General features: G+C 37.0%; 1 protein-coding gene across 4 annotated transcripts in view; it reads right to left on the bottom strand.

Moving 5' to 3' along the window:
- The window catches only part of LOC122815412 (serine/threonine-protein kinase PAK 3), a 1,296,647-nt gene that overhangs the window by 536,211 nt on the left and 735,445 nt on the right, over positions 1-24,991 (bottom strand). For all 4 annotated transcript variants that reach the window (XM_044087883.1, XM_044087885.1, XM_044087884.1 and 1 more), the window contains one exon: positions 12,343-12,496. In XM_044087883.1, coding sequence (XP_043943818.1) covers positions 12,343-12,496 — 154 coding nt within the window. The remainder of the gene's footprint in view (positions 1-12,342; positions 12,497-24,991) is intronic.

The following is a 24,991-nucleotide window of genomic DNA, read 5'->3' as shown; positions in this document are numbered from 1 at the left end:
TGGTCATCAATGTGAGGATATACTTCCATTTTAAAATGGTCATTAGTTAGTTGGAACAGGTTTGCCTTAGCGTAGTCTCTACAGACAGAAAGCTTTTGTGGTAAGTCATGTTTTATCCTCAAAATGAGTGTTACTGAACTGTGTTCAGATTTGACCAATGATGTGGTAAATGTAGGTGGTAAGAATAGAAGGGCTATATTTGTGAGAAGCAGGTCAAATGTTTTTGATCTTCTAGTTGAGACTTGAACTAGCTGGTCTAAAGAGCTGGCAGTAATGAAGTGCAGGAATCCTTGTGCATACTTTTGTGGGGTAGTGAATGCACCCAACTTAATTGAATTGTAGTTAAAGATTTCTGAGAACAGAATTAGGTTCAACAGGGAGAGATGCTAGCTTCTTCAGACAAGTCTCATGGGTTGCAGGTGACATGGAGGGGGTACAGCAGTTGGCTGTGATCTGGCACAAAATTTTAATTGCTGTGAGAAGTTTCAGTAGCCTGTCCTGCTTTAAGAGTCTGGAGGTAAATTGGCTTCTTAGGAATACAGACACTTCCTATCCAATAACACTGTCATGTTCAGCACTGAATCTGAAAGAGTAGTAGGCACCGAAACCTTGACCTGCAGGGGTGCTATCACTATTTTGAAACCATGTCTTAGTAACTACACAGATATCTGTTATTTTGAGAATTAGGAAAGCTTGCAAGGAGTGCAGATTCTTGTTTAGGATTCTAGCATTCAGCATTGATATATGGTCTTGATTTTTGCTTAGTTTGGATAGCTAGGTAACTTGAGCAAACTGACCTTACTTGAAAAAGGCAATATGGGGGGGGGGGGGGGGTCATGGCCAATACAAAGAAGTCATGACATGAGAGGTGCAGGTCATCCCATTCTAAGCAGCTAAGGTTGTCAATCATCTCCTTCCAGGCTGATATATATTTGACCTCCACAGAATGATACCAGTTGCTAAGCCGACAATTAAAGTGAACTATCTTTCAATTGTATTGTGACATCATTCTTGACAATGGTAGAATACTGCTCAGAACTAGTTTTGCACCAGTTTTAGATGCATCGTGTTCCTCTTAATATGATCCACATAGGTGCATCTAAAGTCATTTATAGGTTCAAAAGTTCATAGTAGGCTAGGTGCCCTTGAGGGCCATTTTAAGCCTAACCAATTTCCCTTTTAGTAACCTATCCCATTTGGTTATAGATTGGCCTTTCCCATCCCATGGTAGATAATTATATATTACCCCCAGTGAGAATAACTGGGATCATACCTTACATAATTTGAGGAGACCCATGCATGGGATAAAGCATTTAGGAGCTGCCTCTGTCCATTAGTAGTACAAAGGGCAGTCCTGGGATAATTTTTCTGTTTCCCATCCATAGATCTAATTTGCACTTGAAAATGGACAGGGATGAACTTTGCATTATGTGGATGAAAAGTCTGTTCCACAACAGCGGTATCCTCTGAGAAATATACCTGTCCTCAAATCATTCTGTTGATGTTGCAGAAGAGGTTTAGATCCCTAGATTGATTATTTCTGATTTTGACTTACTGATATATAGTAAATCCATCAGTAATGGATCAGAGGATGCCTCGTATATCAGACACAGCAGTCAGCAGGATACCAAGTATAGCAACAGGGGTTCAGTCCATGATGGACATGTTGTTTAGGCTTTGTATCCTTTCAGTGAGGTGTCTCTCTCTGGGTGTTCCAGTTGTTGCATGTGTCTGGACAGATACTGATGGCAAACTCATTGCAAATGGTAACTATCAAAATTATGAATTTTATTCTAACAATTAGGAATGTTAGCTCTGGATATAGTCGGGTCTGTACCCTCACCTCCCATAAACTATATAACAATAGCCCAGGTCACACAACCTAAGGGAAAGGTGAGAGATTCAACATACTAAATAACACTGTTTCAGTAAATACTGAGTGCTGTAAGCTTGCACCCACTCACTCACTAGGTTTCTGGATAAGTCATTAAGTAAACAGATGGAGGGATAATGGATGGAGCTCATCCCCCACTGCATCTCAACCTCTTAGCATAAGAAATCTAGACAATGCCTGACATAATGCCTGGGGCAAAGGCCCAAAAACAGGGACACACTTTAAATATTGCTCATATAAACTTAAAAAGGTTGCTAGATTAACAGGTGTTGTGTTAGCATGCATTTCCTTTAGGATATAAAGTCTGAAACTCAAATGCATATCATTATAGTAACTGAATCTCCAAATCATCTAAGTGATTTGCCAGAAAACTAGAAGTTTTATGAAGAACAGACCAAAAATACGAGACAGAAATCTGGACAGTTGAGAGATATGTACAGTATCATGATTTATGTCAAAGAAATACGCACTCTTAGACTGAAAAGTCTTTTCTCCAAGAATATAATGCTGTATAGCTTGAGGCAAAATTATTAGGAAGTAGCATTTTTAATCACTGCCACTGATAAAGAAAGCTGTGCAAACAAATACTGTTTCTTCTTTCATTTAGCTGAAGATTTATAATGCTGCATGTTGCGTGTTAGTATATAAATAATATAGAGAGCACAAACTCAGATATTCTTTTTAATTAATATACTATATAGTAAGAATGTCCCTGTCTTGCAGAAACAGTAGATAAGTGCCATAATTACATACAGTGCTCCTGTTTCCAATAAAGTGCTACACTTCTTCAGAGAAGAACATATTTAATATAGTCACCACTCAGAGATAAATTTCACATATATCTTGTTATAGTTTCTACCTTTTTGGAGGTTCTTTCAAGGTCCACCAAAGCATAATTATTCCTAATATCTTTTAGATGTCTTATGAAACTAACTGGCAACAAACATTCTACAGAGTTTTTCTTCAAAGTCTTATATACCCATATAAGGTCACCCCCTACTAAGCCATAATTGACTGAAAACAGTCTACCTTCATACTTCATATGTGATGTTTCTTAACCTTATTATTTTCTTAGTATAACGCCTAAGTATTTCTCTAATTTAAGTCTATCAAATCTGCTATGCATATAGTACAAAAAGAAAGCCAAGGCTTGGATGCAGAAGTCCAGGAAGTTATCAAGAGAAAGAAGGAGTACACAAAAAAGTTGAAGAAAGATAGAACAGTCTAAGAAGGGATACTTGTTGGCTAACAGAGAGGCTAAAAGAGTAGTCACAATACCAAATAATAAAGTGTGAATGGGATGCAGACATCCAGGAAGCTATCAAGACAAAGGAGTGCAGAAAAAGTTGGAGAAAAAATGGGCCAGGCTAACAAGGAATACTTTTCGGATGACAAAGAGGCATTCTACCAGCTTTTGGAAATTTACTGAGCAGATGGCACAAAAAAAATTATCAATATGCAAAGCAAAGACAGAATGAGAAAGAAGACAGTCATAAGACCCCATTCATAAGGTACAGCAGCAACAACCTGCTCAGCAGGTCACAGGACATTAAAGCCATACTTCCAGCATTTTCTGAATGAAGAAAATCCCACAGAAGTTTTAACACCTATACACAGCCTACAATTAAAAAGGAAGAAAAGCGAATCCAAGAATAGATAAGAGCAGCACTAAGGAAGATGCAGTCATAGAAAGCAGCAGATTCAGATGAGGTCAGGGCAGATATGTTCAAAATATTGACCGCTTAAGAAGAGAAATGGCTCCTGAGAGTATGCATAGCAGTAGAGAGAGAAAGATATATCTGAGAGGGCTAGAGAATAAGCATTTTAGTGCCATTGTACAAGAACAAAGGTAACATTCAAACTGTGGCAGAATAGAGCTATCCAACTCCTGCCACACTCTATGAAACTATTGGGGATGGTAACTGGTAAATGAATATGCAGAGAAGTAGAAAGTAAGAAGGGAGATGAGCACTTTGCATTCAGATGAGGATACAGATCAACTGGCCTTATGTTTGCAGTCAGACAGATAGTGGCGAAGAAGATAAAGATGAGGAAAGAGTTCACCTGGGCATGCCAAATCACTGAAAAGCATATGTTAAGTTTCCAAGAAATCCGATTTGGGCAGTCCTGAAATGTTTTGAAGTTCCAGTAATAGTGGTAGAATTAATGTGGCCTCTATAGAAGTATCAAATAACATAAGTACGAAGAACGCTGAAGGAACAGAGGGGTTCCTGAAGGCAGTGGGATTCATCAGGATTTAGCTCTGATCCCTCTACTGTTTGTACTGGTAGTAGACTACATTCACAAAGAGGATGGAGATGACAGACCAACAAAGCTGTATGCATATAAGTGTGTGTGCGGGCAGTCTGTGTGTATAATGGTGACTATTCTGAGAGAGAGCATACATTGCTGCTGTTTCTCGGAAGCATAAAACAAAAGCTGTGCTTTTTTTTTTTTTTTTTTTTTATTAGTTTGTTTAAATTCCTAGCTCTGCTATATTTCACTGACTGAGGCTTGTCTGGTGTCCAGGCTACAAATACTTAGAAAGATGATATCAGTGCACACACACACACAGAGTGAAAGCTATAATTGCCATTTTGACCTAATTTTAAAGCCAAAAATAAAGAAGGGACTTTACTTCTTCAGCACTTATTGTTACAAATTGATTTCTGCCATTTTTAGTCACATTTAAACAAGTTTATTTCATTATTTCATTATTTATTTATTTATTTATCTTTTGTAGACTGGGCTAGTCAAATCTCTTTTCAGGAGAGACCTGAGGACAATGTTAAAAGTAATAAAATTGGACATTTGTGGATGAATTGCAAAAATGAAAAGAGCAAGGAAAAAGAAGAAGAAAGAGAAGAAATTTTAGAAGTAGTAGAAACAGAAGAAAAATAAGATGAGAAAAAATAAATAAAAAGAAGACATAGAAAAGGTTCTGAAATAAGTAATGAAGAAGACATAAATTGTGAGGTAGTAAAAAATAATTCTATTGGTAAAATACGGAAAAAGAAAATTTAAAGGAATAAGTACAAAAGAAAAAAATGGAAGGAAATGGATGAAAAAGAATACATACAGCTAATGACAGGGGGTTGGTATAATTTTTAAGGCATTTGCCTCACAGACACAAGGTACAGTGTTTGATTCTCACCTTTGGGAGGGAAATTGGATAGGCCTAATACAGTCTATTAGGAAAGCTAGCCTAGTAATTAGCTATGAACTTATGAAGCCACAAATCTAATGAAAAGGGGAAATTAAAATTTTAGACTGCTTTCTGTAACTGTGAATAATATTAAGAATATAGTAAGAAGAATAAGGATGCTGGAGTGGTATAATACATGTGAATTAGATCTAATTATATTAGAAGACACAAGATTTTTAACAAATGAAGAAAGACTACAAACAGAGAAACTATGGGGAGGAAAGATAATCTGGAATTTGGGAAATGATGTTCTGGAACAGTCTTATTCTGTAAACAGTAGTGTGACAAACATGCAAAAAAATAAGAAATCAGGAAGGGAGCAAATACTTTTTCATTACACTGTATCTAGGGGCGTCACCTTTCATTGTGGCTAAAACCAGATAAAGGCCACACCTCTAGCAACCCCGTAACCCCACCCATTTTTGCACCTTCTACCATCCATGTTCCACCCATTTTGTGATGTCTTCATGACATCAGCTGATGGGGAATGCCCTTTTTTTCCATTCCTGATGCCTGCTTTCTGCCAATTTACTATACTTTTCTGTAAAAAAGCATAGTAAATCTACCAATTTAACAGTGTTTTCTGGACTACTGGACAATCAGTTTGATTTTTGGACAGTCCAGAAAAAAAAAAAAAAAAAAAAAACAGAGAGGTGGCAACCTTAAATATATCAAATTTCCATAGCACTATAGTTACTTATCCAAAACAAATTGGGCTAACAGCTCAATAAAACTGAATGAACAGTAGTCAAAGGTCAAAAACAGAATGTCTTTCCAAATGAAGAGAAACACCTTTAACCGTGCCAATTGATACAGTGAACAAATACAAAGTATTGAGTACACACAACAGCACTAAAGGGAAAATGTAATTACAGAAAACATTTCACAAGACAAATATTCCTACTTCATCAGAGTCATTACAGAACTACAGCCTAACGCAAGCACTGAGTAATGACAGCTATAGCTGTAAACCTCCAAGGGCTAACCAAAGTGATTGCATGTAGCACTGTTTATAATTCAGTGGATGGACAAATGAGAAATCAGGTTCTGATCACACAAACCATCTGGTAATTGATGCGGTGAACTACAATACCCCTTTCCTTTATTCACAGTACTCTTCAAACTGCAATAAAATGGACAACAGGGTGAATCGGTGTGAGAATGAAGAAAAGTAACTTTCTACGTTGTCCACAGTGAGGTGAACAGTCACTCTAAAAAATAATCAGAAATGTAAACCATTAATAAGCAAATGCCACAAAGGTGAAATGAAATATAAAAGAGGACCTGCACATGCTAGGTATCAGTATCTGCAGTAGCTGAATCTCCCCCCTCCTAAGGACACCAAAGGCAATGTTGGCCACTCAAACACATATTCTCCACTGAACTCCTAAAGTGCCTGAGCTGTTAACTGGCAGGCTGTAGAGAAACAGATGAAAGATACTCTACAGCGCCTAAACTACAGTGATAAAGTCAAGCAAGTGTAGCACTGGCAACACAGCTCCTTACTATGGCACTGACTGCACTTACACACAGCCAAAGACAAAGTTAATAGGTTAATACTTCCAGGTAGAAATGGAAGAAAAAGAAATGAATCAAACATAAACGCAACATACAAATAAAAGAATAATGTCTTGAGAAGAGGCTGAGTTAAGAGTGTAGGCAGACAATCACTGCTATGCTACTCTGCAAACCCTAAGTTATCTAACTCGCCATTCTTAACCACACATATACTACCCCAAAAGGCAGGTATTAGATTTAGAAATAAAGGGAAGCAAAAGCAGAAAACATGCATCAAAGAGCATAGGATGTGCCTTAGTGTTTTATATGGAGACTAGTGCATAAAAGAATGCCAAAGGAAATATGAAGTTAATACTGAACAACAAGGGTTAGTAAAGGAGTGAGCATCCCAAGAACCTTCAAACATGTCTTTATATATTCAAAAAGAACTAAATTAGTCTGAAGACTTTCAGAAAATATAAAATGTAAATGTGGATATGATCTGTTGTTGATAGCATGTGAACACTGGGAAAAAAAGCACTGAGAAGTTACACAAAATAGTCAAACAAATAGGACCAGCACTAAGGTAAACTGTCTTTGGAGAACTAGAAACAGTAAAAAAAAAAAAAAAAAAAAAAAAAAAAGAAATACAGACGTGGAGTGTTAAAAAGTTTATTAACTCACAACTCACAGAGCTTTCAGGTAAAATACCCTTCTTCAGTGTGTACTCCCATTTGAAAAACTCTACATTTATATCTGATAACAATCACATGACACAGCCAGCAATTAATCAATAAAACAATAAAGTAATCAGCCAGTTTGAAATTCATTTAAATGACACTATTCATAAATTCATCCTTAAATTTAATGGTATGACTCAAAAGTTAAATTTATGCTCAATACCCTTTTCTGCCATATATCTTTGACAGTACATATGAATTAAGTAAGAAAGTAGTTTTTTTCAAACGTTTCATGGATGATATACCCTTGCTATGGGCTGGTGATGCCACTGAGTTAAATGTGCTTGTTGATGCCACTGAGTTAAATGTGCTTGTTGAACACGTAAACTGCAGTACAAATTTTCTGCATTTTATGGCAGAATATTCAAATAGTAATATAAATTATTTGAATATTAAGTTAATGATAGAGAATGGCAAGATTAAAACTTTGATCTATAAAAAACCTGTTCATACAAACAGATATGTTCATAGAACCAGCATGCATGAACCCCATACTTTTAAAAGTATAGCCAAAAGCCAACTTATGAGACAGTAGACTCAATACTGATGAAGAATTATGCAATAATAATATTGATGAAATAGCATTTGAGTTTAAGGAGCAGGGCTATGAAGACACTCTATTACAGAAAGTTAAAGCTGATGTGTTAGCTACTAGAAAAGACATTTCTAAGCCATATTTTTCTGGAAATGACTGAATTATTAGTAATATTGGTAAGCGTAAGGAAAGTCAGTATTTAAGATATATTACACGTTTAATAGAAGGACTGAAGGGATTAGGGGTATTATTACAAAGAATTGGGATGTTTTGAAATCAGCACCAGAGGCAGTTAATGTAATAGGAACTACACCTAAATTTGGTTATAAAAATGTAAGAACCTAAAACAGAGGTTATACTATAAGGATGTGATAGGCAACACTGAAAAAAGAACACAGATGTCTGCAAAAACTGGCACTGTACCATGTTTTAAGTCTAAATGCTGTGTTGACATTTTAAAAGATGATAGTTTTCATATCCAGTAACTAATACGAAGTATAGCTTTAAATGTTTCACTACTTGTGATCAGTAGCGGCCTTAGGTCAGCCGGTGCCCTAGGCAAAAGGGCTCCACGGCACCCCCCACACCATCCTGGTGCCCCCATCCTGGTCTACCTACACCAAATAAATACTGAAAAAGTGTCCCTGCTACAGCAGCGCCCTAGGCGGCTACCTAATTGGCCACTAATATAGTGTATATGGCTAATTGGGTCAAATGTTGTGCATTCTATATAAGTAAAAGTACAAAGAAGTTAAATGAAAGAATTACTGAACATAAATCAGAAATCAAGAGAGAAATATCTAGTAATGCCCTGGCTAAACACATGATAGAAAAGGGTATTGAGCATAAATTTAAGTTTCGAGTCATAGACATTAAATTTGAGAACAGGAGGGGTGGTGATATTATTTTATTTTTTTTTACTACTTTATACAATTATATGGATTGTTTATCACATACAATTCTTATATACAATTGTTGTATGTTTTATAAGAATATTTGAATGATGAAGAGGATGAATTTATGAATATTATGTCATTTAAATGAATTTCAAACTGGCTGATTACTTCATTGTTTTATTGATTAATTACTGGCTGTGTCATAAGATTGTTATCAGATATATAAATGTAGAGTTTTTCAAATGGGAATACACACTGAGGAAAAGTTAAGTTACACAAAAGGTTAAGTTACACAAAATATCACTTTTTATGGCAGGTATGGAATGGATGATGTACAGAAATACTGTATAACAGAATTGTGTAATAAAAAAGACTTAAGAAAATGTGGTTATGAAAAGCAATGGGAGGTATTTAAATAAGTATATTATAAATTGTCTTTATTGGGTTTATACATGTTAAATGCAATTCTGATGGAAATACTGACAATCTGATTTGTGCATAGAAAATATTTTTTGGTTATTTATTTTTTAAGTCACTTCTAGTTTTTTCCATTAGAACCATGTGTTCTTTAACATTTGTTAGTGATTACTAAGTCAGGCAGATACTGCGTCGTGGTGCTGCGGTAGCGTTGTTGCCTCACAGCAAGATGTTGTCCTGTTCGATTCTCAGCTAAAGCGTCTTCTGTGCGGAGACGTGCGTGAATGGGCGTACCTTCGTTGAAGGTTGTGCATCAGGGCTGGCAACTCGGCATGTAAAAATCTACTGCCAATCATTAGCAGACTGGAGTTCTGCTGTGGCGACCCCTTATTGGGAAAAGCCGAAAGACACAACAAAAGTCAGGCAGACAGGACCTTAGTATAACATCTCTTCAAATGTCCTTCAATTGTATGGCAACTAAAGCAATTGTACTGTTCCAGATTGAACGTTTTATAGCACTCTTTAGAACAACATCAGAAATAAGGCAACCCCTTATATAGTAGGACATCTTACTTAGCAGTTCATTCTGTCATCAGCCAAATGCCATCATCACTGAACAACATTAAACATTGTGCAATGATCATACAATTACTTGTTACATTAACATCCAAACTCAATCATGGTGAGGCTTGCTCTGCATAAGCAACTGGCTTCACATTGAAGAGTAGTACAACCTTCTAACACATTCTGAAGGTGGACAGCTAACCACTGCTGACCAGGAGCTAACACTAACAAGCAAAGCCATGAGTTTTTTTCCATTTGGTCTGTACCCGCTCTATGTCTGAAATGAATAAATCTACAAGACAGCAATGCCCCAGTGGCCTGTTCTGCTACAAGAAGGGAATATAATTACATATTAAACAGTGCTCCATGAAACTTTATTGTTTTCTACCAACCCAGTAATGGCAAACAGCCACAAGACACATCATATTTAATTCTCATTTTAAGTGTTCTTACCAGTGTCTATTACGCATGTACAAACAAGCAGTCAAGGCTGTGTGGAGTACACCTCAGTCATAATAATCAAGCTGGGCCTAACAGAAACAACAAAATACCTAACTCTAAATAAAGCGTATATAAAACACTGATTCAAATGCAAGAACAGTCTATAAGATATACAATGAATAAAAAATAACTGACAGTAATATCTGTATCCATGTTACTAATGTAACTTTGCTGTACATTTGTTTCCAGCTACAGTATTAAGAAGTTTTGTTTGTACATGGATGGTGAATTAAAATGAATCGTATGTTCAGTGCAGTACAATGACTTTAGCCTAACTTACATTTCATAAATATTTTTCATTGTATAAAACGTGACTTATAAAAGAAAATACACAAAAAGTAATTTTTTCAGGATCACAACACTTCTTGCACCTCTGCACTCCCATAATTAAATATACTGACTCATGGTTCTAGTTTAAATGGTCAACTTAAAAGAATGTTGTGTCCTATAACAATGAGAAGGAAACAGTGACGATTTACGTAAACTCCACAAACTCCCGGAATGGCGAATATTACCTCCGGGAAACTAACCACTTTGCCTCACCCCCACCCCCAGCTGCACCCCCACCCCCATCTAAATATACCAACTCTGAGATTGCACTACAGTGGAGGCAAGGGCAAAGTTCGTCAGTGGTGGGCAAGTGGTTAGTTTCCCTAAGGTCAAAATTCACTGTTCCGGGAGTTCGCTGTTGTAAATCATTGGTGTTTTCATCTCACTGATACAAGAGTTGACATCCTGATAATTCAACCACTTAAAGGGGAACCTGACTCACACCTATAGTCTTACCATGATATCATACAAAACAGTGATACTGGTATAACAGCATATGCAGATGGATTTTCAGTACACCGATATAATAGATTTATGGCACAAAACCACTCACAAAGAATCCTCAAAACAAAAACAAACACATTCAAAAATGTCTGACGTACTACCTTTTCTGTATCTAACACTGATAATCTGTCAGAACAATTCTGCATTTTTATCACAAATCTGCATACACAAGATATTGTAGCAATTGGATTTTCTATTTATCTTTCTGTACTGCAAGTTTTGACTGAAGTGGGGCTTTCAGGATTAGTCCATGTACCTTTTTCAACTCAAAAATAAACAAACAGTAATTCATAAATACATACTTAAGATTATTTTGTATACTGCAATGAATGTGAATGATCATAAATATATAATAACACTTAACATTTAAAATGTTACGGTAAACAACATTGTGAACTAGCTTTACACTTTCAAAAAGTTGTAGCGACAGACATGTTAATAAAGTAGGGTTACCATGACTCGCTTGTATCATTTGAACATTGTCTAATTATATATCCAATAAGGTAGTTCTTTGATGATGCAAAAATAGTAAAATTATTAAAGTCATTATTTCTTGTCAATCATTAGTGGATAGGAAGTGGGAATGCTTAACGCAGGGTATTTGTTTATCAGCTAATAACAGTCCATCTATCTTTACTTCTACCATTTCAAAATGCCTACAAAATTCAAAGTTCATATTTAACTCAGCTGAAATACTTGAAAGGTATGTAATTAGTTAGTTATCATACTATTTGGATTATTTTTTTTTTAAATGCCCAAACATACTACTGAGAAGATACTGAAACAAGTGTTCAGGACAACATTTGGTAAAGTGGGTAAAAACATTACATTCTGTACATTCAGGCACATCAGAAACATCAAGTCAGCTAAGAGCCAACATACATGCTATCACAACAGCATAAAGTCAGCTCTGTGGTTCCACCAAGACCTGTATGAGTCAATGAATGACATAAGGCTTCATGAGAACCATCAACTTGCTGCATATACATTGTGTGTTTCACTATAACTCACAAACGATAAGACCTACGCAGTAGATATTAGGTATTGCATATAGCTATCTTGTCATAGTACAGAAGCCTTAACAGGTCCACAGTTTCTGTACATAACTTTCAAAATAATACTCACAATTAAAGCATCTGTCTAACACTGCATGAGCGTCACATAACTGACTTGCTGTAATTTAAAGATTAACACCAAGACAAATCTTCATGCTGATCTGATGTAGATCTGGCAGCTGCTGATGATTAAAGGTACTGTACCTCCTGATGTAAAGCTCATGTACTTCTGGTTGTTAACCGTCTCTTTGGAGTCATAAAACTTGAGGACATCTAGAACAGCCTGTGGGTTTTTCTTCTGTTCCAGTTTAGTGATATTGGAAGTCTGAAGTAACCTTGCCCACTGCTCTGGAATTCCCTGAGAAAACAGTAAAAGCAATATGACACAACTCTGCAATTGAACAATACCAATAATAACAATAAAATAATACCCACTATTTCTACAATTGCATTAATATGGAAACAGCTATATACATCCAAGATGTGGTGCATTAATTAATGTCATTTTAAGAAGTTTATGAAAATAATTTTAAGTTGTTATGAAATGCCTTGGAGGTATATTACTGATTCCATGTAGACACAACACATGATTCATGTTACTAGGATGATGACATATATGCAAAAACATAAATAAGAATGATAACATATATGCCAGAACATAAATAAGTGGTTGCCATTTGTGTGGGTCAGAGTCATATTTCAATTGCTGTAAAAAGGTGGAATTTAACTTTTTGTCTGTATTACTGAATGCATGAACCCTTGTAAATCTATGCAGTTTGCATTCTTAGGGTACTGATTTATAAAGAAAAAGTATTGCAAAGTATTGCATATAGCAGTACAATGACATGAGTTTTTTTTTTCATGAAATGCACCGGCAGTCCAGCTTTCAGTAGTCTGTTGTACCAAAATGTGAGAATTTTCAAATTAAAAAAAAAATCACAACACAACAAAAAGGTTAAATTTCACATTTCTTCCTTTGAGTGCTTGATGTTAATGCCTTTGTTTGCAGAAACACTTATTAGTCAGTGGTGAAGTTTCCAAGACAAAAGCTGTTAAGTTGAAGCCAACATATTTTGTCAATGTCAGTATATGAGTCTTCAATATTTAACATTGATTGATCTCATTCAAATAACCGTAAATTGTAAGTACCCTTGAAGAATAAGTCCAAAGACCTATAGTGAGTGAAAACGATTTTCTACATCTAAAAAATCCATGATGTGCCAATTCTTTGCATGGATGAGAAACAATAAATGACAATATTTGCTGGCAACATGCAATAAACCAGAATTCTTTTAAATGTTTTCTTATTTTATAAATGGCATACAATAAGCCACCAAACATGTAATGCATCTCAAAAGAATAATGGCATACTTAGCACTTTTATAAATATAATAGCCCATCTTAAGTTTTGAGCACTGCTTCTTACAGAGTGAATGAATGGGACAGTGTTAACCTGACGGGTTGGATCAGAATTCAGGCTGCAAAAGTAGGCCTTAACTAGTCTCTTAACTGTACAGAAATTAAAAAAAAATATTTTGAATATCATCTGTGAATTTTATACATATCATGCTAAGGCAATACATAGGTACAAATAATCATAATTATTCTTGGCTATATATCACTATTTCTTCTACTTGCTCATTTATGTCATAATCACCACTCTATATTGTCTTCATGAAATTAATCATAAACATTTTGAGTGAGCAGACACTGAATATATCATGTCTTCTCTGCAATCAAATCTAATTCATATATGGGAGCACAGAGCAAGGTAATTTAGTACAAACCAAGCAGTGCTGTGTATATTTTACACATTGCTGTAACTAGATCATTAGAGTCAAGATGGAAGAATGAATTTCCAAGAGAAGTATAAAACATACATATGGACTGTTATTAATTCTGATACCATATTCTCTAAATCTGCAACTAATAATTAATATTTAGTCCTAAGTGCTAATTGTTTGTAGAGTTAATTACAAATTTATTAATGCATAAGCTTTAATATTGGACCTGTTACATGCCCTATAACTCTGAATGACTTTATAGAGTGCTTGCAATGTGGTGTAACTTGGCTGCACACCAAAGAACTGTACAGAGCTGAACTACAGTAAGAAAAAGAGCAAAGTCAGGGTTTACCCCAGCAGTTCTTGTGAGATAACATAACAGCTACTCATTTATGGCATGGTTTTACAAAAACCTTTTTAATAACATTTTTGAAATAGTAATTACAACCATACAAATAAACAAAAAAACAGTAACCATCATATAGATTCAGTAAAATGACTGCGGCTATTTACTCATTAACAATTGCCACAGAATTAATATTGAGTACTTATATAAGAATGACTATGTGTTGCATGCCTCATGTGACATGGTTAATGATCTTAAAAGACAGCATAATAAATATGTTTAATTTGTAACAGGTTGATAGAAGATGCAATACAAAAAAGGAAGCTTTTGACATGGAGCTTCTGTGAATTTTTGGTTCCATTTCTGATACAGAATTTTTATTTCAGGATCTGTAAAGTTATACTATCTACTTTTCTTCAATTTTATTTCTAAACTTTTGCAGTAAATTACAGGTCTTCAGGTACTTCAGAGTCATATTTATAAAAAAAAAAAACTTTTCTGAGATATTTTCCTTAAACTTACCCAGTGTATAGTAAAATCAAATTAAACTAATAAAACTAGGAAATGAATAAAACAATATTATGCTTGCTTCTTTTACTTATTGAAAGGTGCAAGATGACTTGAGAAGTCAGGTCTTACTTGAAGATGTACTTTAAATTGTCCTGTAAAGAATGTGAAAAGGGTTGAAACTGTGGACAGAATAAACAATAAACATTACATTGTTCGGCCAACTGCTCGATTCTATATTTTAAGGAAAAACTGACCAAATGCTATTATCTTAAAACACACCTTTTTCAGACAAATTGTCCAAGATTCTAGGATTGTGTTTAGAAGAAAATTGTCACTTTTGTGTGATACATTAATCTCAGTTTTATTATACTTATTGTAAATGGCTGTGAAGGGAGCAGACGCCTACATGACAGGGAATATTGTTACCAGTCATAGAAAAGTATATATTTCTACTTTTGTAGTATAGTCCAACAACTACTATTAAAAATGGTCTGCTTCACTACAACAGTTGTAAACTGAACATCTCAGCCATGAGAGGAGTCTTGGTGTATTTCTCATTACTGTCAGCTTGCATTGTGAAAATGATGCATATACATAACAGCAGACAAAATATCAGCTTCATTCTTTTCAGATCAGAAGGTTTTAATGCATCTTGGTAATAGCATGTGTCTTTTAGTCCTATAACAATGTTTAGCTGAGAAAGCAGGAGCTGATGTGATCTGCAGCAGATGCTTGATTGTCCGTCTCCAGGAAGCCTGATCATAGATCAGCACTCATTCTGATGTAAAGCATTTTTTTTTTATTTTAAATGAAGTAAAGTTCCTTAACTCAGTGACATTGAGTAGAAATTCATATCTGGTGGCTGAGAAAAATAAATTAAAAAGCAATAAACCAGATGTGGAAAGGGATACATCACATACTACAATGTTGGCCACCAATGAAACACTTTACTGAAAAACTGTAGATGGAAAGTTTGAATATTTGGCCATGATAATTTCTATAACTTTGGCTCTTACAGGTAAAATAAAGGAAGAAACCATGCAAAACATGGGAGATATACAATGTTGGATATTAAAAATCCAGTTTCTGAAATTTGTTGTATCTTTAGCTTCTACAAACCCCAAGGGATCCAGACAGCCACTTATGAGCAACACAAGGCTGTACGTTCTCTCCAGATCATAATAGATAGCACACAAAATTATTTTCGGTACAACAATCTTCACATGGTCTATCTTAATACAGGGACTGGCCATTTGGACTTGTAGAATTTTTTTGAGAATCACAGTGGTGCAACAGACAGCAACTCACATCAAAAGGTTCCGTGGTTTGATTCTTGGCTGGGGCTGGGGTCCCTTCTATGCATAGTCTGCATGTCCACCCTTTGTTTGTAGGGCTTTACTCTGGGTGTTCCGGTTTCCTCCCACATTCTAAAGGGATGCAGTAGGTGGACTGGACAAATAAACTGGCCATAGGTGTAAGTCTATGAGCAAGTATGTAGTGTGGAAGAACTACCACAGCAGGGCTAGCCACGGAGCGGTGTAAACCTTGACTCTAGATGATTGTCACTGTTGAAGTGACAACCTACCCCATGCACAAAAATAGGAAAAGGGGATTATAGATGAATGGATGGATCTGCCTGCAGCCTTAAGCCTACTCCACAGACTGACAGAAAGTGGGTCAATTGTGCCCTTAAGCTGCTACCATAAGAACATCAAATACCTCACCAAATAATCCTTAAGCTGCTTCTGTAAATGGACAGAGACTTAAATCTGCCCACAGCAAAGGGCTGTGTATTCAAACTACATAATCAGAAAATTTGTCTCTTCCATGACTCCACAATTGAAATAACCAAAATTCTTGCCTCACAAAAGAAGCCAAAGCATGGTGTCAGCAGAAATATTTAATGAAGGGTAAGTGCTTTTGTCCAAAGAAGATAAACATCTCTGCATATGACCCACCTCAATAGATGAAAAAGAAGGTTTGGATGAAGTCCTTGTTTAAGTACTACAGATGAAAGTGTTTAACTCTCTTTAAATATTTGTACTGATACCATGCTTTGGCTTCTTTTGGAAGTAACAGAGGCAAGAATGTTGGTTATTTGTGTTTCTGTTTGCCTCTTTGCTGCATATCTTAGTTACTCTTCAATGGAAATTATGAATCAAAGAAGAGCTTTTGTCTCTCTGCTATCAAAACTCAGTGCCAACCACTTTTAAGCATCCAACCACATCACAAATGACATGGCAATGAGAAAATAAACTGTTATGATACTGCAGAAGTATTACCACTATTCCTTAAATCTGTTTTATTTGCTGAAACATTATCAACCTTATCTTCAGCTTAGACATACATGGGCACATCTCTGCTCAAGAAACTTGAAATGAAGGAAAGAAGAAAGAAAGCAACCACATCAGGCAAGTTCAATGCTAACTCAATGCACCTAATAAGCACAGTTTAACTCCACCGATCCAAATGCAAGATGCAAATCAACCAAAATAATTCATCTGATAAGATGATGAAGAAAGAGCTTGCAAAGGCAGTACTTCACAATTCCTGTAGCATGCCAAATTAAAAGTATTAGAGGAGGTCTACAGTTAGAAAGAGACAACCCAGAAGAATCCTCAACAAACTAGTTTATTTCTTTCTCATGCAGTAATAATCTATCCCTATTTTAACATAGGTCTACCCCAAAAGACCATAGGGGACAGTTCAAAGCATTTGAAAGCAAAAAGTTGCATAAACTTACATGATTTTATCTACTGAGCATTCCAGTATGGGACCACACTTAAGTAGATGTCCCTGCACTAGTATCTTACACCCACAGCATGAGACATTTATTAAACTCATGTGCAATTCCAATGTGGATAATAGAATAAAAGTGTAATAAAATATATAAAGTGGAATAAATAATAGTGTGTCTTTACTCCAATATAGCTATTGAGCTATGATAAGCATTACCATCTTAAATCAGAATACTTTTGTTAATCTTTAGTTACCATATTTCATACCGAGTAACAAAGGCTAGCTTCACAGTTGTATAACAATTTTAATTTTCCAGATCTATGCAGGATAATGCATGCATTAAGCCATGCTAACAGGAATTTAAATTTATACAGGCATTGTTTAAACGACCTAATGGAGGGTCCCTTAATTGTTACATTGTTAGGTGGTTCAGGGATTTCCACCAATACACACCTGGCTTGGTCTCTGAAGAATTTTATGAACGATAAAGTAGTCAATGGGAAAGTTCATAGGTTCATAGGTTCATAGGTAGGTACTAGGCTATCGGCCCTAGGGCCCATACAAGCCTAGCCAAAAAATGTACCCTGTTTTTCGGCACCCAAGAAAATTATTTTCCTGTGCCCCTGTCGAGAAGAGCAACAGAAGTGATCCCCGGGGTGAATTTCCCATTTCCCATCCAATCATCAAGATTTTTCTTGAAGAGTGCTAATGAGGAGCTCTGTTTGACATAGATAGGTAGTCTGTTCCAGAGTATGGGAAGTCTCTGACCCATACAAGCCTAGCCAAGAAATGTACCCTGTTTTTCGGCACCCAAGAAAATTATTTTCCTGTGCCCCTGTCGAGCAGAGCCACAGAAGTGATCCCCGGGGTGAATTTCCCATTTCCCATCCAATCATCAAGATTTTTCTTGAAGAGTGCTAATGAGGAGCTCTGTTTGACATAGATAGGTAGTCTGTTCCATAGTATGGGAAGTCTCTGGGACAGGAATCTATCCCTCCAGCATGTTCTGTTTATTGTGGTGACAAGGTTTAGGTCCCTAGAGCGTGTAGCTCAAAGGGATTGGGATTTCTTTAAGTGGAGCATGTCCAACAGCTCTGGGTTTGACATAGCTTTGTATGTTAGGCAGAGATCACACCTGAGTAGGCGATATGCGATGGAGTAAAGCTGTAGTTTTTTGAGACGGACTGCATAGGGCATCTGTTTGAGATCAGTAATCCTCTTTGTGAGGTATTTCTGTGGTCTTTCCAGTTGTTGTAGATGTCTTGTGAGGTACATACCAAAAGGGGTGTTGTACTCTATAATGGGTCTAATGAGTGATGAGTAGAGGGGAACAATGACCTCTTTTTTTCTGGATGAGAATCCTTTTGTGATGAGATGAGCCACGTAGAAGGATTTCCTGATCACTGTGGCGATGTGATTATCAAAGGAGAGACTACTGTCCACCTGTGTCCCAAAGTCTCTTATCCCATTTTCAGCATTAAGTAGACTACCAGCTATGTGGTAGTTCATGGGTACAGAGTTTTTACCAAAGGGGATGACAATAGACTTTTTGGCATTGAGCTTCAGGCCATGGCGTTGACACCAGGTATCTGTCTCAGTGAGGCCCTTTCGTAGTTTGTCCACATCGTTAGGAGTTTCGATTATGACTCCTAGTTTGCAGTCATCTGCAAACTTTGTTAGCCAAAGACCTTCCATGTTGGCCTGTACCTCAGAAAAGTAGATACCAAACAGGAGAGGACCCAGGATTGAACCCTGTGGTACTCCACTTGTCACTGGTCTGATGTCAGATTTGGAATCCACTACTTTCACAGTGTGGGTTCTGGCAACACATCTTGTGACATAGGGATTTATACCTAGTTTAGTGAGCTTATCTATAATTCCAGAGTGGGGGATGGTGTCGAAAGCCTTGGCGAGATCTAGATAAGCTGTGTGAACCATTTTACCCTCATCTATGGCTTTGATGACTGCTCCAAAGAAGTCAATCAGGTTTAGGAGACATGATCTGCCTTTTAGAAATCCAAACTGGGTAGGGTCCAGAGTTTGGAGATTACCAATGTCTTTGTTTATGAGTTCCACGATGATATGTTCCATGGCCTTGCAGACCAGGCTCATCAGGCTAATGGGGCGGTAGTTCCTGGGGTCCATCGTGGCTCCCCCTTTGTGGAGTGGGATAACCGTTGCGGTGCGCCATTCAGTGGGTACAAAGCCTGAGGTGAGGCTATGATTGAACATGGTACTTAGGTAGTGTGCAAGTTCATTCTGTAGTTCGTGTAGAATGCAGCCTGGGATATTGTCAGGTCCCATGGATGCTGTGTTCTTGGCTTTCACAATAGAGCTTCTCATAGTTGTTGGGTAGATATATGGCTCTAATGAGGACAGCTCTTTAGTTTTTTCATATTTTTGTGGCAGTTCATGTAATGGAGAACTCAGTCTGAGTAATTTTTGTGGTGATTTTAGTGGCAGCTGGGAAGGTTTACTGGTATGAAGAACCTTTTCTGGCAAGATCCAGACTATAGTGGCTTCAACAGACAACAGTATTCTTACAATGAAAACACCAAAATAAGAATAAAGTGATATTTCTGTCCAGAATGACACATGTAAGAATTGCAAGGTGGTAAAAATATTGAAATGAACCAGCGCTATATCATAGGCAAAATGCACTAGCATGTTTACAGTGTAAAAAATCAATAATGTAGTGATGAAAAATATAAGTTTTAAGATGAAGTACACTCTTACTGGCAGTGGAAGCAGTTTTGCAGAGGGTAAGAATATACACATATGCAAAGCTGTAAGTTTATCCGAGCTATCGCTTCCTAAATTGCTCCTTTCATCACTTTTATAGCAGTATTAGAGGAGAGCGCTTTTTATCCAGGGCGGATGAAGTGCTTCCATTTCTTTTGCTCTTGTACACATTCCTGCATGGCTTTTCTGAATTTTATTATGTAACAGAGTCTCTAACGATATACAATCTGATGTTCCATGCAGAATTGCTTTTCTGAGGACTTTAGTCAGCTACAGCTATTGTGAAAAGTGATTTAGTCAACAGTAATCCATTTTGGATTCTAAAACGATGAACGGTGTCTCTAAATTGGATTTTCTTTATGTAATAATGTCACTATTTTTTTCTTTATTACTCAGTAGGTTAGGATGTTTAATAGGACTGTTGTGCTTACTGTGACAGGGACTCAGCTTGAATGTTTAATTGTAACGCAGTGATGTTCTTTTGGAGGGCATAGGTGTATAAATCTTAATAAATGTTCTGAATTTTTGCAGTAATATTACATTCTTTGAGGGTGGTAAGACAATAGCTGATAGGGTATATTCTACCTGGAAAGAAGTATACCGAATGATATTCTGGCATCTGTAGTAAATAGGCAGAATGTATTATACTGACTTTTAGTTGATTTAGGACTTTTTAAGTTCTGGTTTCTTCATAGGTTCATAGGAAGGTACTAGGCTATCTGCCCTAGGGCATTTATGATCCTAGCCAGAATGTGTTGGCTTTCGCCACTCTTTTAGACTAGATTCCCAAGCCTCTGTCCAGCAGGGCCATAGAAGTGATCCCAGGAGTAAATTTACGATTTCCCATCCAATGACCAAGATTTCTCTTGAAGAGGGTCAGCGAGGGGCTCTGCCTAACATGAACCGGGATTCTATTCCAGAGCAAAGGAAGCCTCTGGGATATGAATCTATCCCTCCAGCATGTCCTATTTATTGTTGTGCTGAGGTTTAAATCCATACAGCATGTAGCTGTAATGGATTTGGCTTTCCTGAGGTGGAGCATGTCCATCAATTCCGGGTTAGACATGGCCTTGTATGTCAGCAGAGATCGCCTCTGAGTAGGCGGTAAGCAACTGAGTAGAGCTGGAGTTTCTTTAGTCGAGTAGCACATGGCATCTGTTTGAGGCCCACGATCCTCTTGGTAAGGTACTTTTGAGGTCTCTCCAGCTGTTGTAGGTGTCGGGTAAGATACATCCCAAATGGGTGCATTGTACTCAATTAAGGGCCTGATGAGCAATGAGTAGAAGGGCACAACAACTTCTCTTGATCTAGATGTGAACCTTTTGTGATTAGATGAGCTATATAGAAGGTTTTTCTAACCACTTTGGCAATGTGGTTGTCAAAGGAGAGGCTACTAAATACTTGGGTCTCCAGATCCCTAATTACTTCTTCCGTACTTAGTGGATTACCTCCTATGTGGTAGTTTGTGGGCACTTTGTTTCTATGTAAAGGAAGGAAGGAAGAAAATATTTTGGCTAGAATCAACCCCAGATACTTTTGACTGTTAACTGTGGTGAGTTGTATGTCATATGGGTCCTGTACATAAACAGCGTCCTATATCTTGAGTGATTTGGGGTGCTGAGGAACACAGTGGATGATTATGTGTATTCAGACATGATTTATTAGTTGATCCAGTTTCATTAACTGTAAGGTTAGCTTATACTGTTTTACTGAAGTCAGATTAGGGTTGCATGCTTTTGTTAGAACTATAGAATCAGTACAGTTTAAGCAAATAAAGGTGGGTAGTCCCCAATGCAGGTGACTTATAATGAAAAAAGTGTTTGGGCAAATACTTGCCGTTCTGGGATTCCTGTATTAGTGGTACCCAAGTTGAAGTTTTTGCTGTTTTAGATTATAGATCTGCTCTTGATGTAATTTGCTAATGATTCATATATCCATTTAAAGAGCTTCTGAAGGTGACGCTAATGAGTGACAGTTTAGAAAGATCATTATATTGTCTGCAAAGACTGCTTCTGTCAAGAGGCCATATTCACAATATGTCACAGCAAGTGCTATAGGAGTTATTGTAGACCTATGAACTTTGCAACATATGGATGATAATTAATGCAGAAGACAAGGGCTACACATTTGTAAACTCAGGATTTTAGGTATACACCCTTATGTCACCCAGTGGATAGCCAACTGGGTCACACTCAGGATCCAAAAAATTAGAACTGGGGAGTTTACCTCTACAAAGAGGCCAGTCACAAGCACAGTCCCTCAGGTATTGGTTCAGGACTGCTCTGGTTTGGTATTTACTTCTCTGAATTCAAGGCCAATGCCAAGGACCTCTGGCAAACTAAATTTACAGATAATTGCAAATTGGTGCAGTCAAAGAATTCCCCAATACAAATATCCTCCAAGAAGGATTAACACAAATAACTTTTGTTAGAGCCATGGACTAAGACTAAATGCCAAGAAATGCATAATGGTATCCTTCAGGAAGTCATTCACCACTGGTAACTATCATATTGACAATGCACGCTTAACAGTCAACCCAGTAGTCAGGGACTTGGATACATACACACACACACACACACACACACACACACACACACACACACACACACACACACATATAGTAATCTAACCTTTGGCCATCATCTGTCTACAGCAATGAGGAAAAAGTTACAGCATCTAGGTCCAAGGAGGTCATTGTTCAACTGTATTCAGCATTCATCACACCTATCACTGACTGCAATGCTTCCTTTGGTATGTACCTAACCAGGCACATCAACAACTGGAATGATCATAGAAGTTCCTCACTAAAAGAATACAGTGCATAAGTAACATGTCCTATGCAGACCTCTTCAAAGCCCTATTTCTGTATTATGTCTCCTACAGGGCCTATAGTAGAACATCGAAGTTTCAGAACTTCGAATGTTCTAATATCGACACCTACTAACCGAAAAAAGATAAGTCCGAAAATTGAAAATAGCAATTTTTATACTAGGGAAAAAATTTGCTGATCCAAAACACATACACACAACACAAACACACCAAACAAACAGCAATCCACACACATACACCTAAAATTTTAAAACAAAACCTACACTAAACTGTACATGCACCACTATCTACCCACTTACCTTAACCCAAACCCTAAACCTAAGGTCCGCCACTATCGCACACACACCTCACCCGTGCCGTAACCCTAACTCACCTATCCCACCCTAACCCTCACGTCCACACATTCGCACACTTACCTCACCCGCACCCTAACCCTAACTCAACTATCCCACCCTAACCCTCACGTCAACACAATCGGACACTTACCTCAACCCGACCGTAACTTTCCACTGCAGAGCTGAAAATAGCGAAGCGACAGGAACGGACAACTGAATACTTTCCCTAGGAAAGAATTTGGTTATCTTAATTTTCGCTATTTTCAGCTTTCGGTTAGTAGGTGTTAATATTAGAACATTCAAAGTTCTGAAACTTCGATGTTCTAATACAGACCCCTCCTACAGGCTGCAGAGGGGAGATTTATTCTTGGCAGCATTGTCAGATCCCACCCTGATGGACTGCCTGCATATTTGCAAAGCTAACAACACAAGAATTACCTGTCCTAAAGCCTTAAACCTTGCCTGGGATATAACTAAACCTAATGGAGAGACAGATATGAATGCCATAGGCTACTCCTTCTCTGGAACAGGTTCCCCATCCATATGAAGCAGAGTTCCTCCTTAGCCCATTTCAAATGTAACTTGATAATTGCATGGAGAACAGGAAGTTCATTCCACAGGCAGCCTGGAAATGGTTCATTTTCCAGGCCCCTGCTTGTAAATGTTTCATCTCCTAAGCCCCTGCTTGCACTTATCAAGGGTACTAGAACTTGTTAGAGATTTGGGATGAATGACTAGCCTTAAAAAGACCCTAGTGGTTGTTAGCCTAGTACACGCCTACAATATCTTAAAAAGTAGATTACACTACTAGCCCCTCTCTACATCACTGTTACCCTGGGTAAAGGAGACAATGTGGTTCTCATTTCCAGTGTCAGGTCATTATGAGGTTATTCCAAATTTCTCTCGAAAGGAGCTTGGCCACAGGGTGTATAAATAGCAGAGGACATTCTTGTTAGTAACCACTGAAAAGGAGCATGTAGAAATTTTTAATGCACAGTTAGCTCAGAATATTAGGATTAATGCAGTGAGAAGCATGCTGATCTCAGCTTTGTGGAAGAATGTCTTATATAATCTGAAAGACATTTGCATAACAACCAATGTACACTTATATGCTAGACTAAGCAATTCTGAATCAGAAGGAAGCAGCAGCATCCAAATGCAGGAGTTCCAAGCTCAATGTAGAGCATCTAAAGAGAAAACATAAAGAAATTATATGTAAAGTGGAGAAAAGCAGGCATGACGTGTGTTTGTGTGTGTATGTGTGTGTGTGTGTGTGTGTATATATATATATATATATATATATATATATATATATATATGTATAAACACATATATATATATATAAATATATATATATATATATATATATATATACATATATAAACATATAGATTTATAACATCATCTGGGACATAGCTTCTCCTAACATCCATCACCTTCTTATATATAACTTTAAAGCACTACATTACTTAGCCTGCTATATACATATCTATAGATCTAGGAATATTGAACGAAAGTTCAATAGTCTGAATCCACAATCACCAAACACACTTTAACAAAAGCGCTTT

This window comes from Protopterus annectens, chromosome 11.part0 (genome assembly GCF_019279795.1).
Source record: "Protopterus annectens isolate FY-2018-M chromosome 11.part0, PAN1.0, whole genome shotgun sequence".
NCBI classification, from domain to species: domain Eukaryota; kingdom Metazoa; phylum Chordata; order Ceratodontiformes; family Protopteridae; genus Protopterus; species Protopterus annectens.
Note: the sequence above shows the minus strand (reverse complement) of the source record. Positions and strands in the feature narration are given on the sequence as shown.